Source organism: Crocodylus siamensis, chromosome 1 (assembly GCF_052110815.1).
Source record: "Crocodylus siamensis isolate JL-2025a chromosome 1, ASM5211081v1, whole genome shotgun sequence".
Lineage (NCBI taxonomy): Eukaryota > Metazoa > Chordata > Crocodylia > Crocodylidae > Crocodylus > Crocodylus siamensis.
In genome coordinates this window covers 390,320,810-390,341,320 of record NC_143395.1, presented here as the reverse complement: position 1 = coordinate 390,341,320, position 20,511 = coordinate 390,320,810, and the positions used below count along the sequence as shown (strand labels likewise).

Here is a 20,511-nt window from a genome sequence, read left to right as displayed (position 1 = left end):
GCAGTGATAAACTAAAATTAACCTCTAAAGCTGCCTTTTACAGCATCCCACTACAGAAGGTAGCAGTCAAAGCTGTGAAAATACAAATGCTGAGGTTATCAACAATAGTAATGCTAAATATCTAAAAATACTGTACTGAGCTACTTTAGAATGGTTTAACTATATTGGATATAGTGCTCTAATTATAGCACCTGTATTACTACAGTATCAAATAATTTACTTAATTTTATAATAATACAAGACAGGTCACCCGAGAGGTCTTCTATTAAATTCAGCATTGCAGAATCACATTCCTTCTAGAGAGGAAAAACTGCTTAGTGAAATTATACAGCTGTGTTGCATTATTAATTTTCCATATTAAAACAACTGGTTTACCTCTATCTACTTAGTCCAAGTCATTCTGAACAAAGAGCATGTTAAAACGTTTCACACACCAATGCCTTGATTGCACATGGACTGGAGATTAAACAAATAGATACATTTGTTTAATCCAGAGGTGAATAATAGAATATAGAAAGGCATAGTGACTGCCTTATCATTCAGCAGATATAAATCAGATTACATATTAACATGCTACCTGTTGCAACTCAAAATCAATACCTTCACCTGCCAAAACAATCTCTGCCTCTTGAAGCCAAAAAACACATTCACCTGCAACTGGAACCCAAGTGAAATGTTCCCATCATGATGCATGTATTTATGGGAGCTCAACAGTTTTGTGGTAAAATAAGTGTAATTCCTCTGCGGTGCACAAAACAACCTAACCCAGACTTGCCTGGGGCAATAATTTCAGAGTCTTTGAAAAGGATGTTGTATGTAACATGCACTGTTCAGCAATTCATGAACCCTCAGCATCCAACATGCCGACTCGAGTACTCATACACGGATGATTTCAAAGAGCTTTTTTAAAAGACTAACATCTCTGAGCGAAGTAGAACAGGTGCAGACCTATAACGCCAGCTATTTTAAAGTGGGAAAACTGAACAACTTTTCCCTGTTTTTAATAGAGAGAGGGAAAAAAAAAATCCAAAGGGGAAAAGTAGTTCATGCCTCCTCTTTGAGAAAAGATGGGAGTGCCAGGCAGGCACAATAAAAATGCAGGGGGATATATAAATGTTTTATTTAAAAAAAAAAAAAAAAAAAAAAAAATCATATTCACTAGTTAAGCCCCACCTGCTTTATAATTACAACTCTTTTTTAATTAAAAAAACCCCTATCCTTTAAAAGCCCCATAGGAGCCCTTTTCTGCACAGATTTGGGAAGGGGTGCTCAGCAATCAGGGCCAGCCGCGTCCGTTCAAGCGCTGCTCACGGAGACGGAAGGAGCCTCACTCCCTCCGGCCCTTGACGCGATGGGCAGAGGAGGAATGAGGAGGAGGCAGCCGGGGCTCCCATTTTTGTCCCCCCGGCCCCGGCGGGGGTCTCGGCACTTGGTTGCTCCCGGTTGAAACGGCTTCAGATTAAGACGCGAATGCAAATGAAGGCCAAACGGCAGGGGGGGGCGGCGGAGATGCCCTTGTCCGGGCGGAGTTGGGCAGCGCATGGACTCACCGCGGGCGCCGTGAGGCGGCTGATGCTCTCGCCGAGCGAGTCGAGGTTGAGGCGGCGGCGGCGCGGCGCGCGGCGGGCGGCGGGCGGCGCGGGCGGGCTGCGGCTGCCGTTCCAGCACAAGCGGGCCAGCGGGCACTCGCCCTCGTCCTCCGGGCTCGTCTCCAGCCCATCCGAGCCCAGCGAGCTGAACGACTCGGACGAGATCTTGCGGCGGGACATCGCGGCCGGCCGGGCTCACTCACACGCGCGGGCCCGGGGCGCTGCTCCTGCTGCCGCTGCTCCAGCGGCTCATGTCCCTCCGCGGCGCCCGCTGCCCGGGAGGCTTTAAAGCAGATGCCGGCGCCGCTGTGCGGCTCTGCCGCCGCCTCCTCCCCGCGCCGCCCCCGGCCGCATCACGTGCCGCTCCCCCCGCCCCGCACCCGCACCCGCGCCCGCGCCTGCCCCTGCCCTGCCCCTTTGCACAGGAGAAGGGCTGCGGGCACCTACTCCAACGCCTCCCCACTCCGTCTCCTTCCCTCCTGCTGGGCCGATTAACACCCCCCCCCCGCGCCCCACCTAGGCCAGTTTCTACTTTTGCCTCTAACAGAAACGCTTGGCGTTATTTATTAATTTATTTCCCTTTTTCTCGTCTTGTCTGAAGCAGTGCTGGACAGCTCCACGCCTGCTGCACCCAGCTCAACAAGTCTACACAGCCGCAGCTGCTGAGGAGCAGGGCTGGGGTCTTTACTGCTCTCCCTATAGAGCTTCACACCAGGAAAGCATTCAGCTCCCTTCCTCACAGGGGAAGCATGCCCCATCCACAGGAAAGGTCTTCCACGTGGACACCTATAAGATCGCGCCCTGTGTAAAGACTTTCTCAGCAAAATGAACGCCTGTAAGCACCAGGCTCCACAATCAAGGGGAGTTCGGCACCAACTTCCCCTGCACCCTTTTTTGGATGCTCACTCCCAAAGCTGGGAAAGGGAGATCTTCATCAACACACAAACAAAGCTGTGATCATGTCATATTTGATGGCAACGTCTCAATTCAGGGTTTCACTCGTGTCCTGCTTTTTTAGGACTGCGTACTGCATCCAAGACAGAAACAGCAAGGATAAAATGCAGGCCACGCATCGCTGTTCAAATACAGATTATTAAAAAAGAGCAACAGCAAAAGACAAAGAAGAAAGCAAGCTAACCAGAGCTTTGAGGAAGGATGACATTTTTGAAGACATTGAAAGATAAGCCACCTAAATCTTCATCCCCCACCCCGCCTTCAAGCCATGCATTTCCTTTTAAAAAGTTGACGTTGTTGCATGTATCCTGTCCAGGCAGAAAGGCCCCAAGCAAATGTGATGTGCATGTTACTATTTTGTGCTACCAACAGATTGGGTCATCTTAAGCTAACTGTGAGGGTAGGGTGGGTTTAAGGTCTCGATTTTTATACTTATGCAGTGATGTTATGGTATATGTTTCACACCCTCTTCTTATCAACAAATATTAAACTTCTGAATGCAGCCTGATCCAAAACCCATTGGAAACAAATGTAAAGACTCTTTTTTTTTTTTCTTTTACTTCAATGGATGTTTGTGTCCTATCAAATACACCACACACTATAACACAGGGGGTCCAGGTGTCTGCATGGGGGAAAGAAGGTAGATGGGAAAAGGAGTATAAATATTCCTGCATTTAATTAGAATCCCTAAAAATGGGAGAAATAAAGCAACTCCATTCATTCTTTTCAATTCCATCACCTGGTTGCCCCTGGCCTAACAAGTTTAATTTAAAAAAACTATAAAAATGTATATGAAATATTTTTCTCCATTAAAACAAGGAAGCAGAACCCCTGCCACCTCAATTCTTGTGCTTCTTTGGACTTTTCTGGCCAAAGCTTATACACCAGAGCTAGGAAAAGCTAAAACACTTTCACTGATATGTTTTAAGAACCATGATTTTTAGGGTAGAAACAGAATTTCATTGCACAGTCTTCATTATTCCTTCAGCTAATCTAGAACAGAAAGGCCTGAAAAGTTTAGTTTAGCACTGTAGCTCCTCTGAGGCTCCATGTCCTTCACTTGCTGCACATGGTAAGGTTAATTTCTTCACTGACTCACAAAAGCTATTTCTCTGCATCCTAAAAATTAAAGGGAGGATAGATGTTCTTTCTTTTACTTCTTGCCCCTGACAAAAAATGGACTAAGTCACTTATACCAATGCCAACAGCACTGAATTATCCAATCTTCCAAGACAACTTTTAGTCACAGGATCCAATATTGCTGGGTCTCCTGAACAAGCACTTCTGAGAGGGGTTCTCAGGGGTATATTCAGTCTTTAAGAAGTAAATCAAAGGTAGGAACATGCTGTGTTCAGAGGTCTCTTTTTGTGATTGCTTCCTAAGGTTTGTCTTGCAGCTTTCCATTTTCTTTTTTATTCTTCAGTCTTAGTGTAGCACACTCCCACTGACTTCATATGGACTTCAGTGGGAATTATGACTGAATAAGGACTACAAGATTCAGCTGTAGTACAAACTTATTTGTGGATTATAAAGCCATTATTGCTGAATAAGAAAATAGTATATACAAGTAATTTGTTTCCATATCATACACACAGTTTGTTCGTAGGACTTAAAGTAAGTGCCTTGCTTTCCCTTTTTTTTTTTTTTTTTTTTTTTGGCATTGGAAACCCACTTTTAAACCAAACTATAAGAGAACACACAATTCCTTTCAATTTTCAATGGCTATTTTCTTTTTCTTCATACAATAAAGTCTAAACTACCATTTTCTAACAAATATTATCAAACTTTCTCTGGATCCTTGCAAACTCCTTTCCATATTAAAAAAATATCCATGGCCTTGACACTTGAGTTCAATTAAAATGGAAAAGGAAATCTTTCATTTTAAACTTCTGTCCTTGAGGTCAACACAACTATAACTGGATTTACTCATGCATAGAAATCATTTATTTACAAAAATGTAAAACATGGTTTCCTTGACTGTTTAGATAATGTGCCAACTGAAGTTCATTATTCAGTATAAAAAAATGCAATTAGGACAGCAAGGCTGCTATTGTTCTAGCTGATACAGCACACTGAGAAAACCTAACTGCTAGCCAAAAATTAGTGTTGCAATATCACCTGTTAGTTTGCAAAGAACAAAGATTGAATGCATGTTAGTTGGCCCAATACCTGTTTGTTCCAGTAGGACACATATCAGTGGCCTGTCTAGGGCATGATAAATTCTATTTGACATTCACAATGGCTAAAAATAAACAAACTGAACAAAATAGATGGACCTTCTGGAAAAGTACCAATCATCACCAAAAGGTGGTTTTATATGAGGAAAACAAAAATACTAGAAAGACTAGGACCTCCCTGAGTTCTGGAGCCTGTTAGGTGAGGTTACTCAATTACATTCATCTTATTTAAGTTGACCCAGCTATAGGTTTACAGGGACAAGCTACATCTGGGAGTTAAATGATTTTCTTGACAATGATACAACATACAAGCATAACTACAGTACACAGAGAATATAAACTGATCTGCTATAAAGGTCTTATTGGAATGTGTTGGGGTTTCCACATTACTGACGAACTGGGTGCATCGACACATGCAATTAATGAAACGTGATAAATTCCAGAGCACTATGAGCAAGAGTGAACTGCTCCTGGGCATCTACACATTTACCTGGGACAGCAGCACTCTGAGCTGGGGCAGAGCTGGCAGCTGGCTTGGGGGATCAGCTCCGGGCGGCAGCACCAGTCAGTGGGGCTGGCTGGGGCATGAGGGTGCAGAACCTGCAGTCATGTGGCTAGGGGGTAGGGAGGAGTCTGGTGCTTGCCCAGTCACCATCTACATCTGTGTTTTGGCACCCTTTATTTCTCCCAGAACAATGGGCTTGCAATTAGGAAATATTTGAAGTAAAACCCAACAGGGATTTTTTTTAAAGAATTTCTGTTACTAGTACAACTATAATTTTTTTTAAGAATACATTCTTGCCATTTATATTCCTTCAGGTGTTTTGTTTATTTGTTGTTGTGTTTCCTGATCCATTCCACTTTAAACAATTAAAAAAGACCAGTCCATCACCATTATTTCTGGTCATTCTCACTAACTGTTCCTCATCCAATAGCACAGTGCTAATCATAATATTTTAGGGGAAAGTTTGTACTTCAGGAAATATATTATATTACATATTTTTAATTCTTTTATTACAAAATCTAAACTCTGAACCAATAGGAAGTTAATTTTCCTTTAATGAAAAAGATTGTTGTCATGGGTTCAGTATCTCCTACTAAGAAAGTAAACAACTCAGTTTTACAAAAGCATTTCTAAACCAGCAGGAGACCATTACCCTGCGACAACATTCTCTTAGAATTATTTTATTTCAGTCAAACAGAATGACTGATGTGTCACAAATTTATTCATTTGTCACATTGTTCCAAATCTGTCCAATGGCTTCTATAGGGAGCTTTGCCTAAAAAAAAAAAAAAAACAACCCAACAAACCAAACAAGCAAACAAACAAAAACCAACCAAGAGCAGAAAGACTTTGCTATTTATCTTCAATTTGTGAAATTCTAATTGGCCTAGAGAAAAGGCCAGTCAAAAATAGCTTCACCCAGTCAAAAATGAAGTTAATTTATAAATGTAGACTGGATTCTGACTGGGTGAATTGTTCAAAATAGGTAAAACCAGATTGTGTCCCACTGGGTGCGTCTACGTGAAAGTTTACTGTGCAGTATGCTAATTAGTTTTACAATAAATGTCTCAGTGTCCAAACATGTGCCCCTATTAGGCTGGGGTAAACTAATTTGTAATATTATTTACAAATAAATAGAAATATTTACTACTTGTAAATAAAAATACTAACCTAAGTAGTAAAAAACTGCAGCAGCACACATGTAGGTGCTGCCTGCTGGCTTGCCCCACACTGAGACACCTTCATGCCCCAGCCAGCCCCTCCACAGCATGTTGAGCCGGGAGGAGCAGCCACTCACATTCAAATGGCATGCCCAGAAGCAATAAACTCTGGAGTCTATTGCTTCACATTAATTGCATGTGTAGATGAATACATGAGACTGCCAGGCCCAGGACAGTGTCCAGGATCCGCTGGTCATCATCTGTGGCCTCTGCTGCCCGGCCAAGGATGTCATTTTTCTCCCACAGCCCCTGGATGCGCTCATGCTCCAGGAGTAGAAGCTTGCCCTGCTACTCATGCTCCACCTGGTCCCGTGCCTCCTCCCAGAAAGTCTCCCAGATGATGTCCTCCTGGTGCCATATTTCCTAGCAGACCAAGACCTCCTGGTGCCAGGCATGTGCATCCACTTCCCTCTCCCCAGCCATCTCCACCAGCTTCTGGAGGAGCAGGGTCTGATCTTGGGTGCACCTATGGAGCATCTGGTACATCCAGAGGGCCCTAATGCTCTTCAGCCGCATCCCTATCCTGGCATCCCTGCTGGCCGCAGCAGCATCTCCCCTGCATCCAGATGTAAGCCCTACAGAGCCAGGAGACAGAAGTCTTTTGTGAGAGTTTGCAGCATTTCAAAGATAATATGTTGTGCACCAGCCTCAGATCAGGTGTCAGCCATGCATGGGTGCCCAGGTAAGTCGGGCTGGGCAGGTCTGGGCCAACGTGGCTGTTGGCTGAGCCCTCCATCCCTATACGCTTCCCTGGGGCCTTTGTCCCACTGGGTGTTGGCCACAGGCAGCCTGCTAGACTCCTTCCTGGCAGCACCTGCTGCCACAGCTCCAGATCCCATTCCCTGCCACTCCTGCTGTAGGCTACCCACCCTGCTGTGCTGCCACCCAGCCCACAACACCCAGGCTTGGACCATGCAGAGTTCCCAGAGAAATGGGATGAGGAGCTGACTGTGCCCCTATGCTCCCAGCTGCTGCCTCCCACTCCCACACCACTGCTGTGCCCTGAGTTTGCCCCTGCTGTGCAGACCCTAGCCAGTGTGTGATGAGCTGTTTGTGGAGGGGTGCCTGACCCAATATGTCCTGCTGCTGATTATCCTCCTGGTGCTCTGGGCAAACCTGAGCAGCTGATATGAATCTGAGTTATGATGGCATGGAGGGCAAGCCTAGGGTGCCCCACATCCTCCACCACCACCTTGAGGGCTACATGTGTCAGCACTACATGTCCTTGCTCCCTGCTGCTGAGGAGGACATTGCCACTAGCATTGACATCTTCCTTGGGGTGTGAGAGGCTTGTGTCCACCCAGTTGTGGGGGCACAGGCTGCACAATAAAGTTTTGCACTGTGTCCTGCCTCTCTGCATGCTGGCAGGGGGAACCCAGGGCCAGGGGAATGTGGACAAGCCAGGCAGGTAGGGAGGCAGGTGTAGGGGTCCGGGCCAGAGGCAGGAGTGGATATGGCTGTCCTGCCAGCACAGGGCTTACTATATGTTCAGGGCTGGTAAGGCTGGCAGCTCAGCGTGGTCCTCCCTGTTGGTGAAGGTGTCCAGTTGCACTAATGTCCTCAGCCCACTGTGTGTGGTGGGCAGGAGCCCAGCTGGGAGTCCCCCCCAGGGAGGAGCTGGTGCTGCTGATGGCCACTGGTGTCATGGCTGGCCACTCCTCATGGTAGGGTCTGGGGCAGCAAAACTGATGAGGCAGTTGCTGGCCTGGCCTCCCAAGCTGCTAGTCGACTGAGCAGCCAGGAAGCTAGGCAGAGCAGGACTCTGAATGACTGAGGGTCCATCCTCCAGTGACGTGTTACCAGTGGACTCAAGGTGAGGCAGAGGCTTGGACAGGCCACCCATACTGATGTAAATTGCACAGCTGTGGCCTGGGTCCCAGAGCACCAAAATATTAGCTGCTGCATAAAGGGCATGGTCTTGCGGGCATAACTGGACCGAAGATTGTGGTCAGTCATAGCCACCCACTGTGCCCACAAGGCCTTGACCTTGATGTGGCACTGTCATGCTAACCAGGAGTGCCCGCACTCCTGCATCCTGCCCGACAGGACCTCATAAATATGGACATTCAAGCACCCACCCCACTCAAACTGCCTCTGCACCTCCACATTGTTCCAGAGCACCACAAGGTTGCCAACCTCTTCCTAGGTCCAGTTGTGTCCCCAGGTGGAGGGCACAGTCATGTGCACACAGGCAGGGACAGGCCTGGAAGGGGAGGATGAGGAGGACATGGTGGGTTCCCTGCCAGCTCTCTGGGACCCCACGCAGCTACCCCACTGTTGCCAGCCCTTGGCAGCTGCCATCAGCACCCAGCATAGGAGCACAGCATGGGACTGGGAGCTGTGCAGCTGAGGCTATGCCCCATAGCACCTGCAGTCATAGGGCAAGCTGCTAGGGGCATGCAGCAGGGAGGTGGTGCTGGCCCTGCTGCACTCGGCTGCCTGCCAGTGGACCTGGGGACTGACAGGCCTGCCCAGAGGCTGCAGCAAGCTGGAGTCAGCAGCCACAGACTGAGGATTCACCAGCAAAACACCCCCCAGCCAGCAGCCACAGGCTGAGCAGGACTGCTGGGGTGGTGGGAGGCAGGCACAACAGGGCTGTGGCCTGCCCAGGGAGACACACAGGGCCTACAGTGCCCTCAGGCTCCCTGGTGTATGCCCCAAGGCAGAAGATGGCTGCTGGCTTTGGGACCCCCTGTCTGCAGGCTACAAATGAGAAGCCCAGACCTGGAGCAGGAGGCTCCTAGGCTGCATCCTTGGGGCAGGCTGCCGGGTCATGGCTACACGTGTGCTTGCTTCTGGGTCATGGCTACACGTGTGCACATTAACTAATTGCACTTAAATTTGCTACCTGCATTTGCAGTAAGCACAAGCACATGTACACATGTGTGCTTACTGTGCAGTAAATTAGGCAACTGTGCAGTAACCCAGCTCATGTAGATGCACCGAGTCCTACCCTGCCCCCTTACTACCACTATGAACCCACTGCACCCTTCACAGACATGTCCCCATTATGCCTCAGCCCCTCTGGTGTCTCATAATCCCCCTCACACCTCACTGAGGCCTTCCCTACCTTCCTGAGCATTCAAACTCACTGAAATGTAGTGCTATTGAAGTCCCTCACACCCCACTGGACCCTCACCCACTAAGCCCTTTTGCTTATTGTGCAGACCTGATTGTGGTGCTATAGGGGCTGCCAGTGTGAGTTCTGGTATATGGCCCACAATTACCCAAAAAAGATAGAATATGGCCTTCTAACTGATTTGAGTTTAACATCTCTGGTCTATTAAGATCACAGGACTGGATAAACTATCACATTTAGTTGTAAAATGTAGGAGAAAAATTATGGACTATTCAAAGGTACAGTATTGTTTTATTTGCCTTATTCAGAAGAATAGATTTATTGAACTTGATGCCAAGAAGAGTACCCCAGTCCTCCTTACATTAGCCAGATCCTCTGTGTTCTAGGAGATTTACCCTGAGGAACAGCAACTCTATCAGTAGCTCCATAAGAATACCAAAACTAGAAGCAGCAAAGGGTGATGCTTTGAATTAATGTATTCCTTAGCCACGTGGTTCCAGGACACTCCCCAGTCAGTTCTATTCATTCTTTGCACTGCATTAACTCGTAACAGAAGCACAGAGTTATGGGACATGTTAACCTCATGCTTCCTGACAAGCAATAGTGTAAAGAAGGGGTAACAAATGTGGCACAAGCCCCGCTCATATGTCAAATTACACCTCTTCTGACAAACTTTCCACCATTTCCATCAGTATCTTTAAATGATATAAAATGGTTTAGTCCCCAGAGTTTATGATGACTGTTGTCTCTCCCAGAAGTCACAAGTCCAGAACACCTGAAGCCCAGCAAGGATTGGTGCCCAGACAGATACGCTCCCTCTTCTGTAAGCTGTTTTAACTGTGCTAGGCAACTACTATGGAAACCTAGCTCTGCGTTGTGTCCAAGAACAAAACTGGATACTTTAAAAAAAACAGTTGGATGACTATCTTGGTGGGATCATTTGACCCCTGCTGACTTCCTGCCCCTTGGGCAGGGGGCTGGACCAGATGATCTTGTGAGGTCCCTTCCAGCCCTAATGTCTATGAAATCTCACTCAGTGACTCGCCTGCCATACCTTTGATGGGAGAAAACTGAAAAATTGATCGCGAGCAAGTTACAATTCAGGTGGTCTTTATGTGCACTATTTTGATAGTTATTTCATTTATTAGTTTTTACTGGACCAGGCAACAAATAACTGAGAAACAGAAGTAACCAAAGCTGTCCCCGTCACTGGGGAACTTGTTCAGGTTGGGCCTTGCTCCCTTATTAATTTGCCTTTTCAGGTGGGTTGGGTCTTGTTCCCCAAACCATCTTCACCACAGCCAGCCACCACAGTAAGTAGAATCCCCGCTCTCACCATCCAGTGCACTGGAGCTCTGTCATAATCAGTTCTAGCGTCCTCCAGGTCAGGACTCTATCCTGTCCCTCACCGTCCTCTTGCTCCCTCTCTCTTGGTGATCTCCAGGGGCAGCCTTCTCTTTCAAAATGGCTGAAACCCCTTTAAGATAAACCTGGTTGAATGTAGTATCAGACTTAACCGATTTGGGTCAAAATGGTTGATGCAGTGTCTGTCACAGACCCCTTCCTGGTTTAAGTTAAACCAGAGTCCCCCAGCATCCCAGATGCTTTGCAGCCCTGGGCTGAGCTGTACTGTGCTATGCTCACTGCTCCAGAGAGCAGAGCTGGCCCTGCCCCTCTGCTCTCTAGCTAGAACTCCAGTGGAGACTGCAGTTGCTCAAGCAGGGATCCCCCCCTCCCTCCCTCCCATCTCCCACAGCATAAACCTCAGCTCCATAGACCCTAGGCATGTGGTACGCTAGCTAATGCTGAGAAGCATCTGTGTCTCCAATTTCACTGGGACAAGCAGACAGAACAGGGCTTTTTGGAACTATTAAAGGCTGTGTTATCAACTCCCTGCTGGCTCCCTCACCTGTCAGGTTTGCAGACAATATGAAGAAGCAGTGAGAAGGAAATTGAAAAGCTCAGTATCATCAACAGATGCATGCACTACATGCACACCCTATGCTTCAGAGTGCTAGCCGGGAGCTAGCAACACTCCCTCCCCTTGAGCACTGAGTGGGGAAAAGCCCAGGACAGTACAGGCAGGGTGGGGGTTTACACCCCTCTCTAATCAGAGCATCCTGCTGGCGCCTGGCTATGCTCTGCCTAAGCTCAGCACTATGAAAGGGAAGAGACAGATACTCTAGCACCCCTTCTCCCCACCCCCCACCAGCTTCTAGACTGAGCCACTGCAGGCACATGCCTGCATTTCCTCAGTCCAGACAGAATGTCTGTGCAGCTGCAAACCTGTTCAATCTAGGCAGGCTCAGGCTTTTTGAATGTCTGTCCCTAGCCATGAAGGGAATCAAACTTGGTGGTCCCTCCGGACAGTGCAGGGTAAGTTCTTCAGGGTAGAAATGCTGACTTTCTCTTTGCTCTGTAAAGATTTAGCACAGTTTATAATAAATGAACATTTGTAAGGTCTTTCACTGATATCCTGGCAACATATTGGCTTTTATGAACAGGTTATTTTATTACTGGTTAATTGTTACTGTTCAAAATTCTCAGCACCCCTTTTCTCTGGTAGAAGCTCCATTTAGTGTAGTTTATGGCACACCACAGAGATACAGATGTCTTTGTGGTATATACATTCTTTAGCATTACTTGGTCAATCCAGTCCTTTCAAATTTTGGTGTTGCTGGCATGACGTTGTAGCTGTGATGGTCCAGAAAATATACAAGAGGCAAGGAGTTTTGTGGATAACAACTTACAGGACCAACTGCATGGTCCATGGTTCAGATGGACTTAAATCAGCTTTCAAATACAGTCCATTCTTCCTCAAATTAACCATGCTGTTGGTCTAATAAAATATATCACTCACAAAAATCCTTGCCAGTCCTTTCAACAATTTTTACTATTCTATTGATGTAACTCTACTGCTTTAAAATTAAATACATTTGGTCTGTTTATCAGTAGCTTACAAATTTAACATTCCTAAATTCACAAGCAATGTTACTTACATTAAATTGCCTTACTGAATTTTACGTCAGCTATTACTCATAAACCAGCTTTATATAATAAAACTACCTTTTTCCTTTTCTTTAGAAAATCACAACAGGCCATGTTCTATTCCACCTATTAAGGATATAAGCACTTTTAGGCACTTAAGTGCAATTCTATCCCACCCTGTTCAGATTCTGAAAATCCATTAATGCATTTTTTAACACGCACTTAAAACTGAGTCATAAGCAGCAAGGAGGAGAATCCACTGACCATTTGCATTTATTCTTTTTCAGAGAATCAAACAGGATCGAACAGAATCACACCTAGGTACATAAGCCTACATATAATCTGAAAATCTGGCCCTAATCACACTCTTGTCTCAGGCTAACCTGCAAAGGGAATTCACACAGTGCAGATGGAGTGCATGTTCTTTCCCTTGGAATCTTTTTTTCACTGTGTATAGCACACAGGAATCGGTCAGAAAGTTGTCCGTTAGATCCTATTCCTTTGGGAGCACAAAGGAAAAATAAAGAGTGTTGTTAGCTTGCTTACCGAGACAGGGAGACAGAAGAAAGGATAGGATTGTGAAGGTGCTGAAAAATACTAAAGAACAACAAATCACTGTATGTACCAGATATGTACCAGACAGATTCTGTAACTACCACCCTCCTAACTAGAATGCATACATAGTGTCATTCATTGGACATAGGGACAGTCAGCTAGAATTCTGCCTATGAATGAGAATAATGAGCCTTTAAAAGAAATCTACTCTTTTACCCCAGAGGTGGTTGCATTTTAGTGCTGGTTAAAGCAATTTCTTTGTGTATTGTATATATCGTAAAGTGCTGGCCTGTAAAGTTTGGCCCCCAACATGTGCAAACTAACAGCTGTAACTTATGGAGCAATATTTTACAGTATCCATAAAACTTCAAGACTTTAATTTTATCATCAACGTATCTAATTGTTAAAACCATGGTGCCTCACACATATCTAAATTGTTATACAACTGGTAGGAAGTGCAGCACTGAAACATGACATGCCCACTTCTTAGTAAAGAACTGGATACATACAACTAAACTTTCTGTCTCAAGTGTGTCTCTTGGTGCATCCCTGGCTCCAAAATAAGAGGGTGCACCCTAGTGACCATGCAGCACCTTAAAACAGTTTGTAGTGCCACAAATTCCACGCAGTGCACATGCACACATTTGCCACATTGTTAATTAGCTGTGTGGCAGGGTTTTTTGACACTGGAAGATCCCGGTGTCAGAAAAAAGCATTGCTGAAAAAAGTGGTATGGCACACACAGCAATAGCATGTGCCACAGGCTCTGAGCAGCTGGCTCAGTGCTGCTGCTGCCCCAGGAAACCCCCAGGTCCCCAGGTAAGACTGATGGGGCTAGCACAAATGCTGGCTCCAGCCTCTCCTACCCCACTTAGGTCAGTTTGCCACTGCCATTTTTTCCACAGGAAATGTGTGCCCCTACACATGCACACTCACTGGGACATGCCCAGAGCGGCTACTTTACATCCTTCTGGAGTATATCGCTCAAAAGGAGTGTAACAAGTTTCACTGCAACACCTCCTAGCATGGTCTTTTGATGGAGTAGTCATGCCTGTAATCTCCCCTTCTGCTTCCTCATTTCCTCCCATACATTTTGGTCTTGAAAACTTAATTGCACTTTTGCCTCAGTTCTTAAAATCTGTTACAAACAAAAGTATTGTTAATCTATTAATAAACACTTCTTCAATCTCATATAAATGTAAATTATTTGCCTGCCACTTAGTTTAGGTCACTTTACTTCAGGAAAAGAATACACATTTTAAACACGAACATATGTGTTATTTGGAATGCTGTCAGTACTGAGCACATATACATGGGATACTTAACTGCACAGTAGTCTAGTTTGTGTGTGTGCATCTACATGTGTGCACACTTACTATGCAGTAAATATGGCTAATCACAAGTACATTTGCTACCTTCAAATGCAGGTAACAAATTCACTTGTGATTAGTTACTGCATAGTTATACACATGTAGATGCAATCTGGGAGCAAATTTGCTCCCAGGTCAGCCCTGCCACTAGGGGGCCAGCCTCAGACTAGCCCCTGGGTTCTAGACTGGGAGCCTCTCCTGCCCCAGGTCTGGGCTGCCTCTATGGCAGCCTCTGCCTCAAGCCCTTAAAAGCCTGAATGAATTTTGAGCCCTGGGGCACATCAGGAGGCAGCCTGAGGGCACTCCAGGCCCTCTGCCCCCTTGGGAAGCCTGCAAGCTAGCCTCACCAGCCTGCCTGCACCGTGGCACAGCTGCGAGGCCCATGCGGGTGCTGCAAGCTCCTGCTTGCCCCCAGGCCCAGCTGCAGGTAGCTTCTGGCCAGCAGGGCCAGCTCTACCTGCCTGTATCCCACCCTCAGCAGCCTACCCGGAGCCTGCAGGTGTTGCAGGGCATTGCCTCTGCTGTGCGGCTGCCAGTCCCATGCCATTCCTCTGCTCTGGGTGCTGCAGACAGCTGCCCAGGCACAGCAGCACAGGAACAGCTATAGAAAGACTCAGAGAGCCAGCGTGGGATCCCCAATGGCATCCTCTTCACCCACACACATGTCCGCCACCCAGGGCCCCAACTGGCTGCAGGAGGGGTTTGGCAACCTCATAGCACTTTGGGGCAAAGCAGAGCTGCGGTGCCAGTTCACAAGGGGCGGGCACTCAAACGCCCATATCTATGAGGGTCTGTCAGGCTGGATGCAGGTGTGAGGGGACAACTGGTCAGTGCAGCAGTGCTGCATAAAGGTTAAGGCCTTGTGGGCACAGTGGATCACTGTGACTGACCACAATTATCAGTCTGGGAGTGCCCGCAAGTCCATGCCCTTTATACAGCAACTGACAGTGATCCTTATGCCCCAGGACCCAGACTTTAAAGTGAAAAGCCACTAAAGTTGGAACCAGTGTGACTGAGGGCAAAATCTCTAACTTAGGCACTGCAATGTCTGAGACTCATAGAATCCTAGTATCATAGAGAACAAGGGCTGGAAGGGACCTCCATAGGTCATCTAGTCCAATCCCCTGCCTGAGGCAGGACTATCTCTGTCCAAACCATCTTTAGAATCCATTGTCTAACCTCTTACCAAACCAACGCTGTCAACACTGACTCCGCACAGACATAACATTCTAACCTGCCACAGGCAAAGCAAAGGGACCACACTGGCCAATGTCCTACTTCTGTAAAGAGTGTCAATATACACTCAAGAGTATATTAAGATATCTTGCTAGGTAGCAAGATACCCCTAGCCCCAAGAGGATAAATCAAAGCAAGGGTAGGTACCAAACTCCCTGTAGAGGCAATTGGAAGACTTAGGTACCTTCAAATAGCAATTCAGAGAACCAAGATCAATAGTTCTAGAACTTTTTAGATTTGGGGCAACCCTGCATACATTTTTTTCAATTTGGTGTTCCTCTGGTTGAGAACCACTGTTGTACTGTCTTGGCTTACCTAAGTTGTTCTCATCTGGAGTATGGCTGCTGTGACCAAGTGAAACTATCTGAGAGCCTCGTGTGGAGCCAGACTAGGAAAGTTTGGAGCAGAACCATGCATTCCTTCCTGCATTAACATTATCTCATAAACCTAAAGCAGAAAAAGGTGCTTACTCATGCCTAAACCCTTCTTGGTTTGACTCCATCCCTACATCGCCCCACCAGAAAACACATGTGCAGGACAGTTCCATCTCCCCTGTGCATATCTGTTTTCCAGAAGAGCACAGAGGGTTGGACTAGAAATAGCTGCAGCAAGAGCAGGCACTGCTGCCACAAACCTTCTTAGTCTGGTTCTGCACAAGGTACATGGGGCAGCTTCACCTAGTTGCATCTGTGGTGGTAGCAGCAGCACACCTGAAAGGCTCTTGCAGCGACCCGGGATGCCAGAACTCCTTGGTTTAGAACCACAGGCCTAGATGCTCAGCATGGAGTGAACCAATAGGAAATACTAAGCCTGGGGATGTTTCTGAACTCCCATCCCTCTCTGGAGTTTAAAGGCAAAGAGGCAGATTCCAATCAGCTTCTCAGGTGCCTAAACAGGACTTAACTGGGGTTTAGACATCCAAGTTACAGAGACTAATTAAAATCAACCTTGCTCAGCAGCTATAAAACAGTTTAGCATGTAGATTCATTAAGTTCTTCAATTTTGGCTTGAACAGATCCCTACCCACTGAATGCTAATCTGCTGTGCACAGAAACAATCCAGACCAGCTGCCTAAATGCTTCACTACTACATGAGTTCTGTTGTGATCCACATCACACAACCTCCACCTAAGTCCCAAATTTCTTCGGCAGACAGGAAGCTGAGAGAGGATTTATTGCTGAGAATACCTGTATAGCTCAGTAAGTGGATATGCACACATTTTAGCACAATAGCCTAGTGGCAAGCGTACTTGTCTAGGAAGTAAAAGCATCAGAATCTAGGCCTCTCTCATACTGAGGAGATTTAAACCCAAGTTTTCAACTTCCCAAGTGAGTGCTTGGACTCTAGGGCAGAGGTTTCCAATGACCGAGCTGTGGTCCAGTACTGGGCCACAAAAGGTTGGCTGCTGGATTGTGGCAGAAGCCCCCCCCCAACCCCCAACTGTCCACCTGGGTGAGCAGCTTCCTCTGCCAGCAGTCACGTGCAGGGTTAAAGCTGGGCAGTGGGGCAGCCCCAGGAGGAATGAAGCTAGATCCGTATGCTCCATCCCACTGCTGTGCCCGACCACAGTATAAAAGAGGTTGGGAACCACAGCTTTAGGAGCCTTGCTACATGGAACACTTACCACATGTTAAAGTTAGAACAAGTTCTGAGCAATTACATAGTGGATGGTGGTGAGAGCTGGTGCATGGTGTGAGCTGTGCATGTTTTGTTTTTATTACTGGATCGCACCAGTGCCCTGCACCAGAGCTGGTTGGAGATCAGCAGATGTGGGTGCAAGCCGTGGGACCACAATTGATCGTATTATCTCCATGGAACAGTCTGATGCTAGCTCAACACACTACTTAATACAATCTGGAGATACATTTTCCAGTGAGAAGTATACCTGTATTATGATACAATGAATCATAATATTGTAATATGTATGAGAACACTTAACAAATGTTTTCCTACTTGAACACCTGGATGCTTGCATTTCAAGTGCATTTAACATGTGCTAAGTGTACCGTACAACATGGTCCTAGACAAGGTTGGATGGGCCCTACCTCACCTTGTTGAAACAGGCCAATTGCAATATTGCAAGAGTCCTGGGGATGGAAGGAGAGCAAGAAAGGAGGAAGATGTACTGTGGAAAGTCAGGACTGCATCTTACATTAGACAATTATTTGTTAAATAGCAGGAGTAACTGGCAGCAGAAGACAGGATTCCCCTACCAGGGAGTGCCCTACCCACTAAGATACAGAGCCACAATTCCCTATCATTTGCTTTCCTTCTCGCCCCTGAGTTATGAATTCTAGACACCTTCACCAGGAGGGGGTGCAAGCAATACCCATCATAATGCAAAGTCTAGTGCTTAAGGCACTTTCCTGGAAAGTAGATGAGGATCTCCTACTCACATCCCTAAGTTTCCAGCTTCCTGGGCAAGTTATCTAACCACTAGGACTGCTGTACAAAAGATGCACATCACCACTGTTCAAGACTCAACAGAAAATGCTGTACTTTAAACTGAATTCAGCACTGCAATCCATTAGATGTACTCAATCAGATAGGCACTCCTCTCTGAGCAATCTGAATTCTGAAGTGAGGATGGTCACTGTCTCAGCCCTGAGTCATACATCTAAATTTCAAAGATTGGGAACTCAGACATATATCCCTGTATAGCATTTCTATTGGATAGTTGTAGGTGCCCACCTGCTGAACACAAGGGAATCTGGATCACCTAGGGGCCATCACTACAGAGATCCTAAATGCCTAACACCTTTCAGTAGGATCACCCTCATGGGGAAAGGGACCTAAATTTCAGCCATTGCAGAACCTATGTGGAGGAACCTATGTGGAGGACAATTAGGATAAGGTCCAAAATCCAAACTGACAAGCAAGGCACCTATATAGAATGTAGGTGACATTTTGATGCATAACTCGTAAAAAGAGATTCAAATTATTCCACAAAATTCACAAGGCACTTCCATTCATTCCACATCTAATCTTTGAGGGAACTTTTACATGAGCTCTGGAGGGTGGAGCATGGGGGAGGGGCCAGTGCTTTAATTAGAGAGGCTCCAACAGCTGTTCTAATTAAAGCACTACCTTGTCTCATGTATCATGTGAAGCCCGCTGTGCCCCCGCTCCCCCAAAGCCCCCCAGACACCTCCTCAGAAGCCGCAGAGCCCCCTGCTGACCCCCAGCACAGCCGGAGGTAAGCGGGCTCGTGGTGGGAAGGGGTTAACTCCTCGCTCCCTGGGAGGAGGCCGCTGCCTGGTGCCGGCCAGGTCAAGCCCCCGCCCAGGCCCCTACTTGGCCCAGCCCCCCAGGGAGTGACAAGAGAAAGAGTGGGGTACTCACCAGTCCCCCTCCTGTAGGGCAGGGCCCCCCAAATCCCGGGCAGGGCCCCCCTGGCCTAAGAAACCAGCATTCCCCGATGGCAGGCCCACTGCGCATGCGCGCAGTTTAAAAGGGCCCGCCAAACAGGGGAAAAAAAAAAAAAAAAGCTCAGTTAGGCTCTGGAGCGGTGAGAGACGTGCGGGTGAAGCCCGCTGCACCCCCGCTCCCCCAAAGCCCCCCAGACATCCCCTCAGCAGCCACAGAGCCCCCTGCCGACCCCCAGCACAGCCGGAGGTAAGCGGGCTCGTGGTGGGAAGGGGTTAACTCCTCACTCCCAGGGAGGAGGCCGCTGCCTGGTGCCCAGCCAGGTCAAGCCCTCACCCGGGCCCCTACTTGACCCAGCCCCGCAGGAAGCCCCGCAACCGGAGCCGCGCGAACAGGCTGCGTGAACAGGCGCTCGAGTTAGCGCAGAGTTCACACAGGAGAGGGCGCGGGAGGGCACGAGACCCTGCCTGTGACCCCCCCCAGCCATAGCCAGCCCCAGCCGTAGCCAGCCTACCAGAGGCATGACACGGATGGGCACGCGCCGCACCCCGAGGGTCCCCTCGGGCTCTCTGGCCCCTCCATTGGGCACCTCAGAGACGGCCGCCCAGACGGAGCCCATGGTTCCGGGCTCCACGCAGACGGAGCCCCTGGTTTTTGGCTGCGGGGGCTCCCTGTCCCTTTTTCAGGCTCTGGGGCCCGGGAGCATGGCCACCTCCCCTTGCGGGATCTGCTCCCTACTGGGGTCTCTGGCGCGCCAGCTGGAGGAGTTCCAGGCCACAGTCCAGAGACTGCGTGCCATCAGGGACTGCGAGCAGGAGATAGACTCCTACTGCCAGGCCCTTCTCGCCTGGGAGCCACAGGGGAGAGCACCATCTCCCTCCACGACTAAGGACGACTCTGGGACCTCCCGCTCTGCCAAGTCAAGGGCATGGACCAAGGTGATCAAGGGCCCGAAGGCCCACCGCACCAAGGCCCCTCCCTCACCGGAGCTTAGCAACAGGTTTGCACCTCTTGCAGCCCCAGCACAGCCTGCTCAGTTGCCAGCTCCCGCAGGCAACCCAGGCTCAACCACAGCTACTGGCCCCGCTCTCCCCAAGTCAAAGCGAAAGGTGTTTGGGTGTGGGAGACTCCATCCTGCGGGGCACTGAGGGGGCAATCTGCCGCCCCGACCCCTTAGCCCGGGAAGTCTGCTGCTTCCCGGGGGCCAACATCTGAGACATTGCGAAGAGGATCCCGCAGCTCCTCCGGCCCACAGACCACTACCCCATGCTCCTTATTCATGTGGGCACCAATGACACGGCTCGGAGCACCCCCAGCCAGGTCATGAGGTGCTACAGGGAGTTGGGAGTGGGGCTTAGGGGTCTGGGAGCTCAGGTGGTGTTTTCATCAATCCTCCCAGTCTCGGGCTATGGGCTGAGGAGGGAGAGGAGGATCCACGCAGTGAACCAAAGACTGCGGAGCTGGTGTCATCG

At 48.1% G+C, this 20,511-nt stretch overlaps 1 protein-coding gene across 1 annotated transcript in view; it reads right to left on the bottom strand.

Moving 5' to 3' along the window:
• The window catches only part of GUCY1A2 (guanylate cyclase 1 soluble subunit alpha 2), a 270,751-nt gene extending 268,982 nt beyond the window's left edge, over window positions 1-1,769 (bottom strand). The window contains exon 1 of the mRNA XM_090031757.1: window positions 1,551-1,769. Coding sequence (XP_089887883.1) covers window positions 1,551-1,769 — 219 coding nt within the window. The remainder of the gene's footprint in view (window positions 1-1,550) is intronic.
• Window positions 1,770-20,511: the final 18,742 nt, after the last annotated feature.